Source organism: Tursiops truncatus, chromosome 10, assembly GCF_011762595.2.
Source record: "Tursiops truncatus isolate mTurTru1 chromosome 10, mTurTru1.mat.Y, whole genome shotgun sequence".
In the NCBI taxonomy this organism is placed as follows: domain Eukaryota; kingdom Metazoa; phylum Chordata; class Mammalia; order Artiodactyla; family Delphinidae; genus Tursiops; species Tursiops truncatus.
The window spans coordinates 93,999,248-94,014,047 of record NC_047043.1 but is presented as its reverse complement, the minus strand read 5'-3'; the positions used below and the strand labels follow the sequence as shown (position 1 = coordinate 94,014,047).

Genomic DNA, 14,800 nt, shown 5'->3' with positions numbered 1-14,800 from the left:
GAACTATTCAGACAAAAGATGCAGGCAGTGCTGAGTCAGTTAATGTCTGACGTCCTGTGTCTGTCAAAGGAGAGGGCATTATATGGAATGCGTTTTCGAACCAGGTCAAATTCTGTTCTGTCTGAATTTGAACCTGCTTCCTCTAAACACCCCAAATCAGATGTTTGATTTGCTCACTCTTGTCTGCCATTGTTGGGGCATGGTGGCCTTTTTTTTTTTTTTACTAGCACAGCAGTACAAAAATTCACTCTGGAATTTATAGATTTTTCTTTACTGTTTCATGGCCCTGAAAACAACCACACAGAAATGGATTTGAATGAACAACATGAAATGTCTTCTGTCACTGTTCGCCCAAGCTTTCCAGTCTCACTGTAACCTGAACATGGTGATACACTCCCCTCTTTGAATACCTGTAACTTCGACAAACTTCCGGTCCCAGTTATTTTTAAGTAGCTGTATAAGATGGTTATCATTAATTTATGCAGCCACTTTTAAATTGACAGAAAAGGAGAGCACCGAATCAAACTCTTTGAAACAAGACAATCCTAGCAAAAAGTTTATTTCTAAGCAGCACATCCTAAAAGTACTTTTTAACCGGAAGGTTGACTTAAAACATTTTCATCTTGCACTCTTTAAACCAAAAGGCACCAACTGAGAATGGAGCTAGGGAGAATTTTTTAATGGATTGAGATTAAACCTATCATTTTTACCCAGGGGAACTTCCTTCTCATTTATTCTCAGGCAGTTTCATGTAAAAGGACTATTAAAGTGATGAGCTGCAGTGTTTTGACAAGCACTTGTCCTGCAAAAACTTGAAATCTCACTGGAATACAGTTATATATTCACTGGGACAAAAGAATGCCCTATTTAAAAACTAGGACAGATCGCGTTGATATGGAAAAAGGAAATAGCTATGTGAACAATACATCTGAAATTAAAGACTGAGTTGCTGGCATCCATGTAAAATCAACGGGAAATGTAATTACTCTTTGGAAGTACTCCTGTCCTGTCTTACAGTTCTTAAATGGATTAAAAAGAAAAGAAAAAGAGATATTATTTGTACTCAGAATACCATTATAAAAACAAAGATGGAAAGAAACATAGAAATGATCTGGTAAAAAGTTCCATGTTAGGAAAGAGGAAGACTAGCCCACATTATGAAGCGATATTTCTCCCCTCCCATGATAGGACCTCTCTGCTATCTTTCATGGAATCTCTCTAGAGAGAAGTCTCGCTATTGATTTTATAAGTATAGTAGGAGGTTTAGAGGAAAACAAAAGGGGGCCTTTTCTTCAAAGCCAGCCCATGATTTTAATAACTCTACTCCATGTTTTCTACTGTTTGTTTTCCCACAGTTTGAAATGCACTGACTCCAGCTGGACAAGGATGTTTGCCAAAGCAAGTGTTATTTTCACTATACTGTCATATCACTTAGGCTGAAACAGGGAGGTGCTGCTATTACTACTGCTGCTGCTATTATTATTTCATAGCATATATCCTTCAGTTGAGAGCTCAAAGTGATATATAAGCATCAGTGGTGAGTCAGTAACAACTCTTACGGCAGCCCGCTCCCATGCCCCCGTTCACACGTCACACGAGTCACCATTTCTTCTAAGGTGTTAGTTTGAATACCCTTGGTATTTATTGGTAATTCTTGGGTTTGACTAATGCTGAAATTTATCTTTAGACTCTTCAGGTCTTTCACTGAACCTTTCCCCGCTTTCTCAAATCAGTGAAGTTGGTCCACTGTTTCTCTAAGGCAGAATTATGAGTCCCAAATCATCTTCAACACAATATCAAGACCAGCCAGCAAACCTTTAGTATTTCTTTGCCACAAAGAAGGAACCATGACCATTTTGGGTTTAAGATGGTAGGGTCATTCATTGCTTTTTGAATGAATATATTTCTGGGGATGTATTTAATTTAAAAATAAACCAGAACAAACGTATTTACTAAGCTTATGAAACACCCTCCTTCTCTCCCTTCAAGTTTTCCACATTGCCTTCTCAAATCATAGTCTGAACACATGCATTTAAAAATAATCTCTCACCATTGAGAGCTTTAAAGTAGGCTGACCAGCACCACTTTTGCCATTATTGGCTACTTGTTCAGGAAAGACAAATGTGCACGCGCCCAGTCCAGTCACGTGTTCTCCAGAGAATAAACCAGGCCCGTGACCCACAACAGCCCTTCACACTATGCTTAGCAAATATCTTCAAAAACGCGTTTCTTCACATACATGGATTTCTAGGTAATCATGCACAGTTTTCATGGAAACATTTCTAATTCTCAGTGGAGACAAGAACACACAAATAAATAAAAAGTAGATTGTTTCTTACCTTTTGGAAAGCAGGCAAAAGCTATACTGTTGGTGGGATAGTGTACCAAGTAACAGACTTTTGTACACTCTTTCTTACTGGTGGTATACAGTCTACAGGAAAAGTAAATATATAGGTATGTATAAAATAAAAGTGCACACAACATTCCTTTTTATTCTTTTTTCTTTCCTTTTGGAGAAGAGGCTGCGATAGAGACCATAGACATTATGCTCACTCTTTCACTGCGTTCAGTAGCCTTTGGAAGACCAGTTGACCACAATTCAGGTACCTCTGAACATGGGAGTACGGGTGCCTCTTGGTTTAAGGCAGTTGGGTTTTACTTGTTTGAACTGGAGCAGGTGAGGGAACCAGCCCCAAAATAATGTATCTATCTGCTTAGAGCATTGTTTTCTTCCTGTTGCCATCCTATTTTTTCTCAGCCTAGTCCATTCATGCTGACCTGCATGATTAGTCCAGAAAGATGAAACAAGTAACATAATAATGTAGAGAATGTCAGGGATCCAAACAAATGAAGAAGCAAAACAAAACAAAACGAAAACCAAAAAACCATAGCAAAGTGACACAGCATAGGAGCGTGTTCCAGCATTTTCTAGGCATTGTTACTTGTGTAGGGTTTGGTGCCCTCGTCCATTTTCTAGCAGTTGGGGGGTTTAATTGAACAGCACAAGTTTTTATTTATATATTTGCTTTACAATATATGCAAACTGGTAATTAAAAAACAGCACCAGAATACAAACATGTAGTTAAAAAATCTTATTTTTGATTGTTTACTTTAGGTATAAATGGTCATTCTTTTAAAACGTGCTTCATTGCAATATGCACATTGTCTTAAGCTAGTCTTTTGCACAGTGTGTGTCCAGCCTCTCTCTCAGGGTCAGTTTATCAGTCATATGGCCCCATATCCAAAAAGGCGGTGAATCCCACGCTGTCCACCTGCCTGCCATCTCTAATTGCTAGGCAGTTCCAGAGTAAATTATCTGTAACCGGTCAGGGTACTTGAGCAGTTTCTCTGCACTGCCTGGGGGCATTGGCTCCGAAAATGGATGGTAGTTTAGAACCTGGTAGCTTAGGGCTGCTCATCCTCCATGCACTGCAATCCTTTACAGGTCAGGAAAGCATCTGACCAGAGGATAGTTCACAGAACATCTTCTGGTTGTGACTAGTCCAGGTGAGGAAGGGAACGGTCCTTACCCACCATCCCAATAAAGCTGTGCTGCCTCGGTTAATACTATTCATCCAACGGGAAAAAGGTCTCGGTGGCCACGGATAAGCCAAGAACCACGTCCTCCTGTTGATCTGGCATCTTCAAGTTTGCCTCGAACATACATCTGCCAAGTCAACAATAGAAAGTTGGGGGAAACATGCCACATTCAGGACACAGCTGCGAGAACCAGAGCTTGAGGTGCCTTTCTTCTTAGAGAAGGCATCATGGTGGCCAGATCTAAAGCCATCCACATTAGGTCAGGCACTTGTGATCCTCTAGCAGCAGAAATACTGTTTTCATACATAAAAATACAGTAAGTAGCTGAGCTACACGCTTAGGGCCCCTGCTGTTTTTCAGTCTGAGTGTAGAAACCAACAAGCATTGGCCCAACTCTGACTATCCAATAGGGTGGCCGTTCACAGATACATTAAAAGTTTTGAGCAGATTTACTTTTTTGCTGAATCCACGCAGAAAGAAGTTTTTCTTTCAGACAGTGGAATTTGAAGTGAAGAGGCAACCTAAGAGGAACACTGAACTTCTTGGGGAAAAATCAAGCAGTGCAGGGGCAGTTTTTAATTTCTGCCCATATTAAGCCAACAAGCAAATTCGTCTTTACGTGGACATGTAGTTGCTGTGTGCCATTGGATGAGCAGAAGCGAGCATGCACCAGATAGCAAACTGCAGTGATGGAGCAGAGCTGTGAGAAATGAAAACACCGAAGACTGAAATACATTGAGACTAAACGTGTAGAGAAACAATAAGGCACATTTCTGTTCCATGATTAACTTCGCAGCTCATTCTATAAATTCAACATTCTCCCAGGTACACTCCCTCAGAGAATAGTAGACAGAATTTCCCCTTTGGAAAGACATACTCCTTTCTTAAGTACGTGGTCTGTGCTTTTATTTGTTTCTTTTTAACCAGACAGTTTAATTTCAGCCAATAATTTGTCTCTGTTACCAAAGTGCAGAAATTTGACGTACTTTGAGCTATATTTGGTATTAAATAGAATAGAAAAATAACGTTCTCTCTCATCAAAACAGTCATGTCTATTTTCATTAGTTGAATTTTCACTACTGTCCTTTTTATACATTCACTTTTGCATTACCAAGGACTGGTTTTCCAGATATAACTGCTATCTATGATATCACTATTTCCATATTAGTGGCTCCTTAGGGATCGTTTAAAATAGCTATAGGTTGGCATTTTTGTCTCACCTCAGATATTTTATTCATTCATTCATTCAGTTGACTTTGTCCCAGATCAGCATCATTGCTAAAACCTTGGGAGGTATTTCAAATATGGGCTGAGACTGAGCGTCCCAGAGTGAAATCCTTGCTCTTAAGATCTCTGGCTGTGCTCTCCAATGGAATAGTCACAGCCATGGATGGCTATTCATATTTATTTAAAATGAACTAAAAGTTTCAAGTGTATTTCATCAGTTAAGTAGCCACGGTTCAAGTTCTGAATTGCCACAGGTGACTAGCGGTTTCTATACTGGACAGCACAAACAGAGAACATTTCCATTCATTGCAGAAAATTCTACTGGACAGATTTTGTGCAGAGAAGGTCTTTTGATTCCTCTCAGGGACCTTTGGGAGCTGGGTCATCAGAAACCCCAATGTTTGGAGGTACATGAATCTCCTCCTATAATTCAGCAAATATCTGGGCAAATTATTGACGATTAGTTTTAGGGAGTGTCTACACAAAACCAAAACAACTAAAATAATTTTAAAGAATCTTTTGGATTGGCTGTAAGACAAAGGCTCTTTTTGGTTTCATTTTTTTCCCCCGAACTATTTATTCATTCTTTGTTCTGTGTAGACACCAACACATCAACAGTGACAAAACCCAACAAAACTTTTTCAAGAGAAAGGCAGCAAATGAATTCCAAATGGCATAATTGTCGTGACTGACACAGGTCATAAGATGCTTGGATTTTTGAGTTAGTAAGATGAGGCCTCTACCTGGGCAGCCTTCTTTGAGCTCAGGTTACTCCTGTCTTTGCAGACAACACAGCAAGCAGGAATGCATTTCACAGCACATTTAACCAAAGAGTCCACCGCCACACATCATTAGATTCTGTATATGCAAGCTGTATTACCAATGAAGAAGCCAAAAGAGTAATTTCTGCATTAGAATTACGACATGTCACCGATGTTCTGAGAAACAGAGCAGCAAAGAGCAACAAGCATGGGTTTGGGAGTCAGACCTGGGTTTCGGACCAAGCTCTGCTGCTAACTAGTGTGGGAGTTCGGTAATATCCCTTGGTCTCCCTACGCCTAGGATTCTTCAGTAAAAGGAGAATAATGATCACCAGTCTACAGAGTTACCATGAGGAGTAAGAGATCTTCCACCCAAAGCATTCTGTTTACTGCCTATTTCAAAGGGTAGCTGATGGGTTTTTGTTATTATTAGTGTCAGTGTTAGTATTAGCATTTTAACAGCCACGATCATACCCCACATAGCCTCCACAAGGATAGAACCTCATCATTAAAGGTTAACAACAGTTAAAATGTTGTTTAAAAAGCTAGTTATTTCTAAGTAGCATAGTGTTAGATTAATTATCCAACTTCAAAACTCCTAATTTGGTCATTAATTTTCAATACATGTAGACTTTTGACCATATTTTCTGCTTATTGATTTTGGACGTGTGTGTGTGTGTGTGTGTGTGTGTGTGTGTGTGTGTGTGTACAGATATAAATGTAAAACTGCTGTTGGAACATCTTCAGGGTGAGGGTTTTATGAAAAATCTGGCAAGGGGTCCTAGAATAAAATGCTACAAAAGTATAACAGTGCAGGTATATTTATCAATACAGGATACATATAAATAGATGCATAAATATGTTCATGGAAATATTTTTCTTGGCCAGTTCCATCTACCTTGTGGTGTTTGGTATGCCTTTCACGTCACCATCACGTCTGTGTAACCAGTCACACTGAAATGTGGGCTTTTTCACCTTTACAGAAATGGAAGAACATTAACATGTAATTGACATACTGTTTTTTTAGATGTATGAGATTTGATGCCGCACTTGTGACATAGATATTATCATCTCCATTTTATCCATGAGAATGCTGAACTTCAGAAAACCTCAGTAATTCTCAAAGCCACACCGCTGGTAAGTGGAGTGGCTTGGATTTGAACCCAGGTCTGTCTCAACCCGAAGCCTCTTCCTACACCACACTGAATATCACAGCAATTCTCTATCTATTCCCTTTCCTTGGAATTGACCATTTTTTTCTGAAGACACAAGAACAGAGCCTGACCATCCATTGTTTCTTCCTCCTCTCACCTGTCCCAGGATCTCTCCTATTAAAACGTCAACGTGAAGCCCATGATGTTGTTAATGGGCCTTTGTTTCCTTGTCCACAGACTCTCAAGCTTTCACCGTAGTCATTCAGCCAACTATTTAGAAATGGATTGGGCCAAGATCATGGATCGTTGTACGATAGTTGTCAGGGTTAAACTCAGTTGTCTCCTGGTTTTTAAAGATCTCAGTTGTAGAGCATAAAGAATTACGTCAGAGTATTTAGAATAAGAACTACTTTCTGCTTGGCAGTAAACCTTTGGCTACAACAAAATCAGCTCATAACTGAACAGTAAGTCTTGAATGACTTAATGGCCAACCTGAAACCTCCTCTAGTTTAAAACAGGAAGTATCATGAACACGCTAAACTGCCTCATTCTATATGGAACTAGTCAAAATGTCCTGGAAAACAAATCCTAGGAGTGATATGTTTAATCTGAAATGCACTCTTACCACCATAGTATTAGTAAAATTAGCAAGTGGGGATTTTAAGAATTTAACTCTGGTTAAATGGTCTTTCTTTCCTTTTCTTTTTTTCTTTTTTAACAAACTAGTGTCTGTATGTCCGTCGTCTTTGTGGTCATTTGCAGGGATGAATAAAGGCTACCCAGGCATTGCAGACAGGCCATGTAGGTATCAAATCTGGCATTTCATCCTTAATCCCACCTCTAATATTTGTCTTTCATGGGGTGAAACTCCTGTGGAATTGTCTGGTAGGTGTTTTCCCCACGTGGGGATGCCATTAGCGTGGTAGCGTCTGGGCCTGTATACTTGCGTGAATGTTTACCGGCTTTATTCAATATGCGATGTGTTTTTTGTTTCTACAAGGCTTGGTTAGTAAAGAATCATAACTTTCTCCACATTCACGTTCCAGTGCAAGGAAGTTATGCTTCCAAAATTCTTAAATATTCCAATTTCTTTCCTACTGCTGCAGCTCAATGGGATGTCGAAGGTTCCCTAGCAGGAAGCTGATCCCCTAAGAGGAGGGAACAAGGAAGGTGGCTCATCAGCTGTGCTTATGTCAGTTGGAGGGTTTGGGACCAAAGGATAAGAAGCCAGGGAAGGGGGAGATTTCACACTTCTGAAGCAGAGCCTCTGAAAGCTGCTTTCCAACAGGGAGCAAAAAGAAAATGGTGGCAAGAATGAGCGCACTCTTAAGAGCAGACGTGAGCATTTGCCAAGGCAACCCAGCCCGTAAGACAAGAACAGTCACAGTCTTTCTCCAAAGAAAGGCAAGCACACGCCACGTTTGCCAGAGCTTCCTGACGCAGGCTGGGGAGATGGAAGGAAAGGAGAGGTACTTACTGTTTGGGTCTACGTTCTCACAGAGTTCTGTCTTGGCCTCACCGTTGGGTCTGTCACTGGGCTTGTGTGACAGCCGCGATGACATGGTGGCTGCTGTGACTACGGCCTTGAAGCTTCGCTTGCGTTTCTGGACATTGAGTTCAGGGTGGAAAATGATGATGTACACTTTCGGCATGTATAGCATCCCCAGCGCCACTGATGCACTTAGGTTCATGGAGATGGTAAGCGTGGTAGTTTGTATGTAGAGCTAGGAGACACAACACACAAGACACTATTACAAATAAAATGACCGCAGAGGGAGGCGAAGCACTTAACAACGGTGTCGAGCATGGCTGTGTCTGGGAGGGAAAGCATAACAATCCCCGGGGAGACAGAATGGCTCTGCACATTTCTTGGAGAGTTTATACACACATACATACACACACATACATACACACATACATACACACATACATACATACATACATACATACATACATACATATATATATATATTTTTTTTTTTTTTTTTTTTTTCCATTGATTGAAAATCATTGGGGGAATCCATGTGCAGGCCTGTCCTGGAGAAGTATCCTTCATTCAAGTTCAGGGTCAACCTTGAATCAGACTTGAAGTCCCTTTACTCAGAATGGCAGCTGGATAGGAAACCATGAAGATCACGTTTGCAACCTTGAGTAAGGGGTAGTTGTTTCTTTACCCCTCATACATTCACAAAACAATTAACATTACATGATCTCTTGCTACATAGATAACTCTGGGACCTTATTTGAAAAGTCATTATGTCAATATTTGTATCTTTCTGCATGTTTTTAAGAAAGGGTTCACCTTCACCGTACCTACATAGTAGTGAGTTGAGTTTCCCTGGAAGGTAAGCCCTTCTCGCTTCATGATTTACAGAACACCAATGGCGAGGGCCAAGATGTAGTGATGTCGGCTTGTCCGGTCTCCACACACTGACAGTTGCTAAAAGGCTACAAAGCCTCATTCTGACATGCGTTACAGGTAGTTCGGACGGTACCCCCATAGCTGTCCTTGTGTCCTTTCGCTTCCTTGAGAAATCAGTAGAGCAACCCATTCACTTACTGTTCAGTGCGTTAAATCATTGTCTTGCCTAAATTGGAAAAGATGAAGGTTGAAGGGGGTGGGGAATGGTAAGATCAGTAGCTACAGACAACTTGCCTTGGTCCAGTTGCATTTATGACGTGCCCTGTCATGATCCCTAGCCCGTCATTCATTTAGACACGTTTGTGTTTTGCATGACTCCTAAAGCCTAGATTCAATGTGAGGTGATGGATGTGTTCATTAACTTGATTGTGGGGTCATCATTTCACAATTGTACACGTTGTCTACATTGTACACCTTAGAAAATAATGTTGTATAACCTAAATATATGCAATTTGTAGTCATCAATCATACGTGAATAAAGCTGAAAGTAAATGAATAAACAAACAGGTAGATAGGTGAATGAATAAATAAATTTCAAGTACATTAAAAAAAAAGAAAGCCCACGTGACTAGCTCCCATGGCCTTTTACATCAGTGGAAAACCTAGCCTCTTTACAATGTATTTGATCATGGTTTTCCACAACTATGTCTTCCCTGGTATCTGAGGATAAAATCCCCATCCTTAATAGATTCTGCAAGGTCGCACGTGGTCTTCCCCCTGCCTCATTTTTCAGACTAATTGCCCACCACTCTCCCCCACCTCTCTCCCTAGGACACCATCCATGTGGCACTCCTTCAGGTCTTGAAGATGCTGGGTTCATCCAACCACAGACCTTTCTACATGCATGCCTGTGATTTTCCTTTATTCTTGTCTCCTTCTGTATGGAAGGTTCCTCCTCTGCTGCTTAGAACATCCATCCCAGTCTGCCCCACCCCCACAGCCTCAAGTCTCGGCCAGCTTCTTTACCTACAGGCACTCAAAACACTTGTTTTTTTTTTTTCTTTTGGTTTTTGGGGTTTTTTTGATTATGGCTCTCCATTTGTAATCATCTGCCCACTACCCTGATCGTTTGACTGCCCAACTCCCCAGCTAAGCCACGGGTTCCACAAAGGCAGGAATCTCGTGTGTGTAGTGTGTCATTGTGTCTGCAGTGCTGGCAAAGAGTAGGCACTTAATGGTCATGCAGTGGAAGAGCTCATGTGTTTATATAAGGGGCACGTTCTTCCTACTGATGAGTCTGTGGTCAAACAGCCTTTCTCTAAATATACAAGAATTGGCATCAGACCTATTAGCTGCCTGGCCGTTTCCGACCTTATTTCTTCAATCGGAGGCTCTGGAGAAGAAATTAAAAGAGACTTTGCCATCTCTTCTGGAAGGAATACTGTTATCCAGCAAACGTTAATTTGAATGGGCACGTCTCTGAACGCTTTAAGGGAGCTGCCAGCCGCTAACTGTATAATACATAGTAAATGTAAAATATAAAGACAAGACAATATTGAATTAATGATCCTTTTTTTTAACATCTTTATTGGAGTATAATGGCTTTACAATGGTGTGTTAGTTTCTGCTTTGTAACAAAGTGAATCAGCTATACATATACATATGTCCCCATATCCCCTCCCTCTTGCGTCTCCCTCCCACCCTCCCTATCCCACCCCTCTAGGTGGTCACAAAGCACCGCGCTGATCTCCCTGTGCTATGCGGCTGCTTTGGTTGTGAACTAGACCATGTTTTAAAGTTCATCTTTTCCTGTGAGAGTACCTTTAGACCTTCAGCTCCATTCTGCTCTGCTGCCTACCCTATCCAAGGAAGTCTTACCATAGAACAGAGTGTTATGAACCTAGGCAATGTCACTTCCTTCCCTCGTGGTCATTGCCGTCGTCCTACTAATGAGGGCTTTGCAAACCATGAATTAGCCAGTCCAAGAAAGAAAGGGCCATAAACTAACCCATGGGATCTTAAGCTTTGTTCCTCTTTCTCCACTCAAAAGCAAATTTTGCAGTTGAAGAAACCATCCATAGCTTGTTGGTGTTGAGTTTATGATTTATCTGTAACTGTAACTTACATATGCTTATGTACATGTGTAAATGTTTCTGCCTGTATGTGTATACATACATGCTTTTCCTCAACAAAGACTACTTAGCAATTTAAGACTTCAAAAGCGATGCTGTTTATTTTATGGAGGGTTTAATTTCGTTATTTTCAGGCTAGAGGCCCTCAAGACTTTGATACTTGTTTTGAAATTTTTATCATTTCTGGTGACACTTCCGAAATCTATGAAAACCAAAAGGAACGTCACTGACCAAATTCCTATGCCCCCAAACCCTCTATACATTGCAGAGTGGTTAAGAATGAGGAATCTAAAGCTAGTCTGAGTTCAGTTCCCATTTACTTGTTTTGTGACCTTGGACGAATTACTTCACCTCTCTCTGCCTTAGCTTCCGCATCTGTAAATGGGGATAACATTAGTCCCTACCTCATGATGTTATCTTGGTGACTGAATGAGTTACTATTTGTAAAGTGCTTAGGACAGGACCTAGCGTGTAGTGAGTACTATGAAAGTATTTTTAAATAAGTTATATGGGTAGATAGGAAGGCTGCGGTCTGCAGAGAACACAGAGGTATTGATTCACAGGGATACAACCCCACTCAGCCCCAGGAAGGGAGCTAAGTCACTCTTTTTTTTGGCCTCTGGTGGGACGCTCACCTTTTGACTCTGAGTTTTCATCCCAGCAGCCCCTTTAGTACAATTTTTTTAGCAAATTACAACATATTTATTTTTAGTCTGAAGGCTATTCCTGTTTTACCCAGTGCTTATTGTAAAATGAACATTGTGTATTGTAAAATTACCCTGTTTGATTTGGGGTATTGTACACCATTTTACTTTCTCCTCCTTATAATTTCTTCAGAGATGGGAAGGTGTTGGTGAGCGTTACCGATCCCTTTTATCAGAGCACAGGGGTTCTGGCACTCCTAGCTGGGATCAAGCCTCTCCCTGGGACTGACCTCATCCTGTCTGGCTGTCTGAGGCTCATCCCCAGTGGAGAAAGGTCTCCCCGACCACAGTCAATCCTCGATGGCTTAGGCTGTGGGAAGGGTGCTGACTGCCTTGCGATGTCCACGTGTTTGGACACTTAAGCCTTAATTTTATCATCAAGTTAAATAAATTTCCAGAATCCAGTTTCTATTCCTTGGTTGAATGTGGCTCTTCTACCAAGCCCCATGTGTAATCCAGCGTATATAACTAAGGAACATCTAGGCAAGGGATTCAGAGTCAAGCCGGCAAAGTGTTTTTTAAATTTTTTAAATTATTATTATTTATTTTTTTAATTTTTGGCTGTGTTGGATCTTTGTTGCTGCGCATGGGCTTTTCTCTGGTTGCGGCGAGCGGGGGCTACTCTGTTGTGGTGTGCAGGCTTCTCACTGTGGTGGCTTCTCTTGCTGAGCGTGGGCTGTAGGCGCGGGCTTCAGTAGTTGTGGCACACGGGCTCAGTAGTTGTGTCTCGTGGGCTCTAGAGCTCAGACTCAGTAGTTGTGGTGCACAGGCTTAGTTGCTCCGCGGCACGTGGGATCTTCCTGGACCAGGGGTCGAACCCGTGTCCCCTTCACTGACAGGCAGATTCTTAACCACCGTGCCACCAGGGAAGTCCCTGGCGAAGTGTTCTACACGATGCTCTAGAACAGCAGTTTTCTTAAAATCTGATGCACGGAATCCTTGGCTGTAACCATTCTGTCTCTCAGTTTCCTTACTTGTAAAAGGAAGATAATAATAGTTCAGTTTTCAAATGGTGGCTTTGAAGATCTACTTCATTAATATGTGAAAAGTGCTGAGACTTCCCTGGCGGCGCAGCGGCTAAGAATCCTCTTGCCAATGCAGGGGACACGGGTTCGAGCTCTGGTCCGGGGAAGATCCCACATGCCGCAGAGCAACTAAGCCCGTGCGCCACAACTACTGAGCCTGTGCTCTAGAGCCCGCGAGCCACAGCTACTGAGCCCTCATGCCACAACTACTGAAGCCCAGGCTCCTAGAGCCCGTGCTCCGCAACAAGAGAAGCCACCGCAATGAGAAACCTGCGCACCGCAGTGAAGAGTAGCCCCCGCTCACCGCAACTAGAGACAACCCGCGTGCAGCAATGAAGACCCAACGCAGCCAAAAATAACTAAATAAAATAAATAAATGAATTTATTTTTTTTAAAAAGTGCTTAGCATAACGCCTGTGAAACCCATGAAATGTGAGCTGCTAATATTTATATTTATATTCTGCCTAATATTTATATCAGGAGGCTGGGGTATAGATCTCCAGATAAGTCTTCCTTAGTAACTGCTGTCATATATTTTAAACTTTTAATATAGGTCTCATTTATTAACTAGAAAGTAGTTTCTGAAAATCCAGGCCTATTCATGTCTTGTCTGATTGACAGGTACCAGCACGTATACTGTTAAAGACACAGCTTTGTGCTGACGGCAGCGTTAGGCAAAGCCCAGCTGAATCTGCCCTGCGCACTTTCTCACCTTGGCCTCAAAGTTCACTGTCAGATAAATGTGAGTGCGTATCATGAGATGCCGCTGTTGCTTTAGAAATCGGTGTAGCATTTAGCGTTAGTTGAGTTCTTCTGTTAAGTCTTGATTGCTAAGATACTGAGAAAGTTGAAAACTCTATAGTGCTCTTGAGCCAACTTTGAAACTTGCCATCTCTTCTGTGTAAGTTTCAGAATCAGTTTAACTGAAGACTGTTTTGATAGATTCCAGGGCAAGCTGTTAATGACCACATGCTGTAAATTCACTGTGACCTCTATTTGCCAGATAGGCTATGTGAGAGAGACCTTACTTTTCCACTATCGGTGCATTCGTCCGCTTATCAGGTTGCCATTTTCAGTGAGATACAGTCATCCATCAGTATCCACGAGGGATTGGTTCCAGGACCCCCTGAGGATACCAAAACCTAAGGATGCTCAGGTCCCTTATATAAAATGATGTAGTATATGCATATAACCTGTGCACATCTTCATATACTTTAAATCATCTCTAGATTAATTATGATACCTAATGCTATGTAAATAGTTGTAAATACCATGTAAGTGTTGTGTAAATAGTTGGCAGCATGCTGAAAATTCAAGTTTGCCTTTTTGGAACTTTATGGAACAATTTTCTTCCAAATATTTTTCATCCTCAGTTGGTTGAACCCATGGTTGTGGAACCCGTGGGTATAGAGGGCTCACTGTACTACCACGTGGCCTCACAGACCCTTGTGATGGTGATAGGGCCTTCTCCCTGCCATCAGGCAGCCACATCGTAGTGGCAGAAGGAACACAATCCAGAATCAAGTCATGCGTAATGTAGTAACTGCACATCGCATCCTTTTTCTCACAGTGTCTACTGGCCCCTGCTTTCTTCTCCCCTTGGCATGTCCTCTGCTCACCTGTTCTGCCTCTGATAGCCTGTTTGCATTTGATGTTCAATCCAAAGATTCCTTCTACATAAAGCATCCCCACGTCCCCAGTCAGGACGATCGCCCTGTTGGCCCCTTTGATGAGGTACAGCGCCAAATAGCACTTAACCTGGTCTGAAGAATACAGTCCGTTGTGCTGTAACGCGTGCTTTAAAATGCAAATTCATCCTGATGAGGTCGATATATTAGGGAACGATTTGAGGATAACACGAAGTTCAGGAAGTTTACAAATGTGTGATTTCTTCT

The 14,800-nt window shown here is 41.6% G+C and overlaps 1 protein-coding gene across 1 annotated transcript in view; it reads right to left on the bottom strand.

Annotated features, from left to right (window-relative positions):
* Nucleotides 1-2,360: 2,360 nt before the first annotated feature.
* The window catches only part of GRM7 (glutamate metabotropic receptor 7), an 817,195-nt gene continuing 804,755 nt past the window's right edge, over nt 2,361-14,800 (bottom strand). Inside the window, exons 9-10 of the mRNA XM_033865318.2 lie at nt 8,160-8,406; nt 2,361-2,431 (exon numbers count right to left, since the gene is read on the bottom strand). Of these exons, the coding sequence (XP_033721209.1) occupies nt 2,361-2,431; nt 8,160-8,406 (318 nt within the window). The remainder of the gene's footprint in view (nt 2,432-8,159; nt 8,407-14,800) is intronic.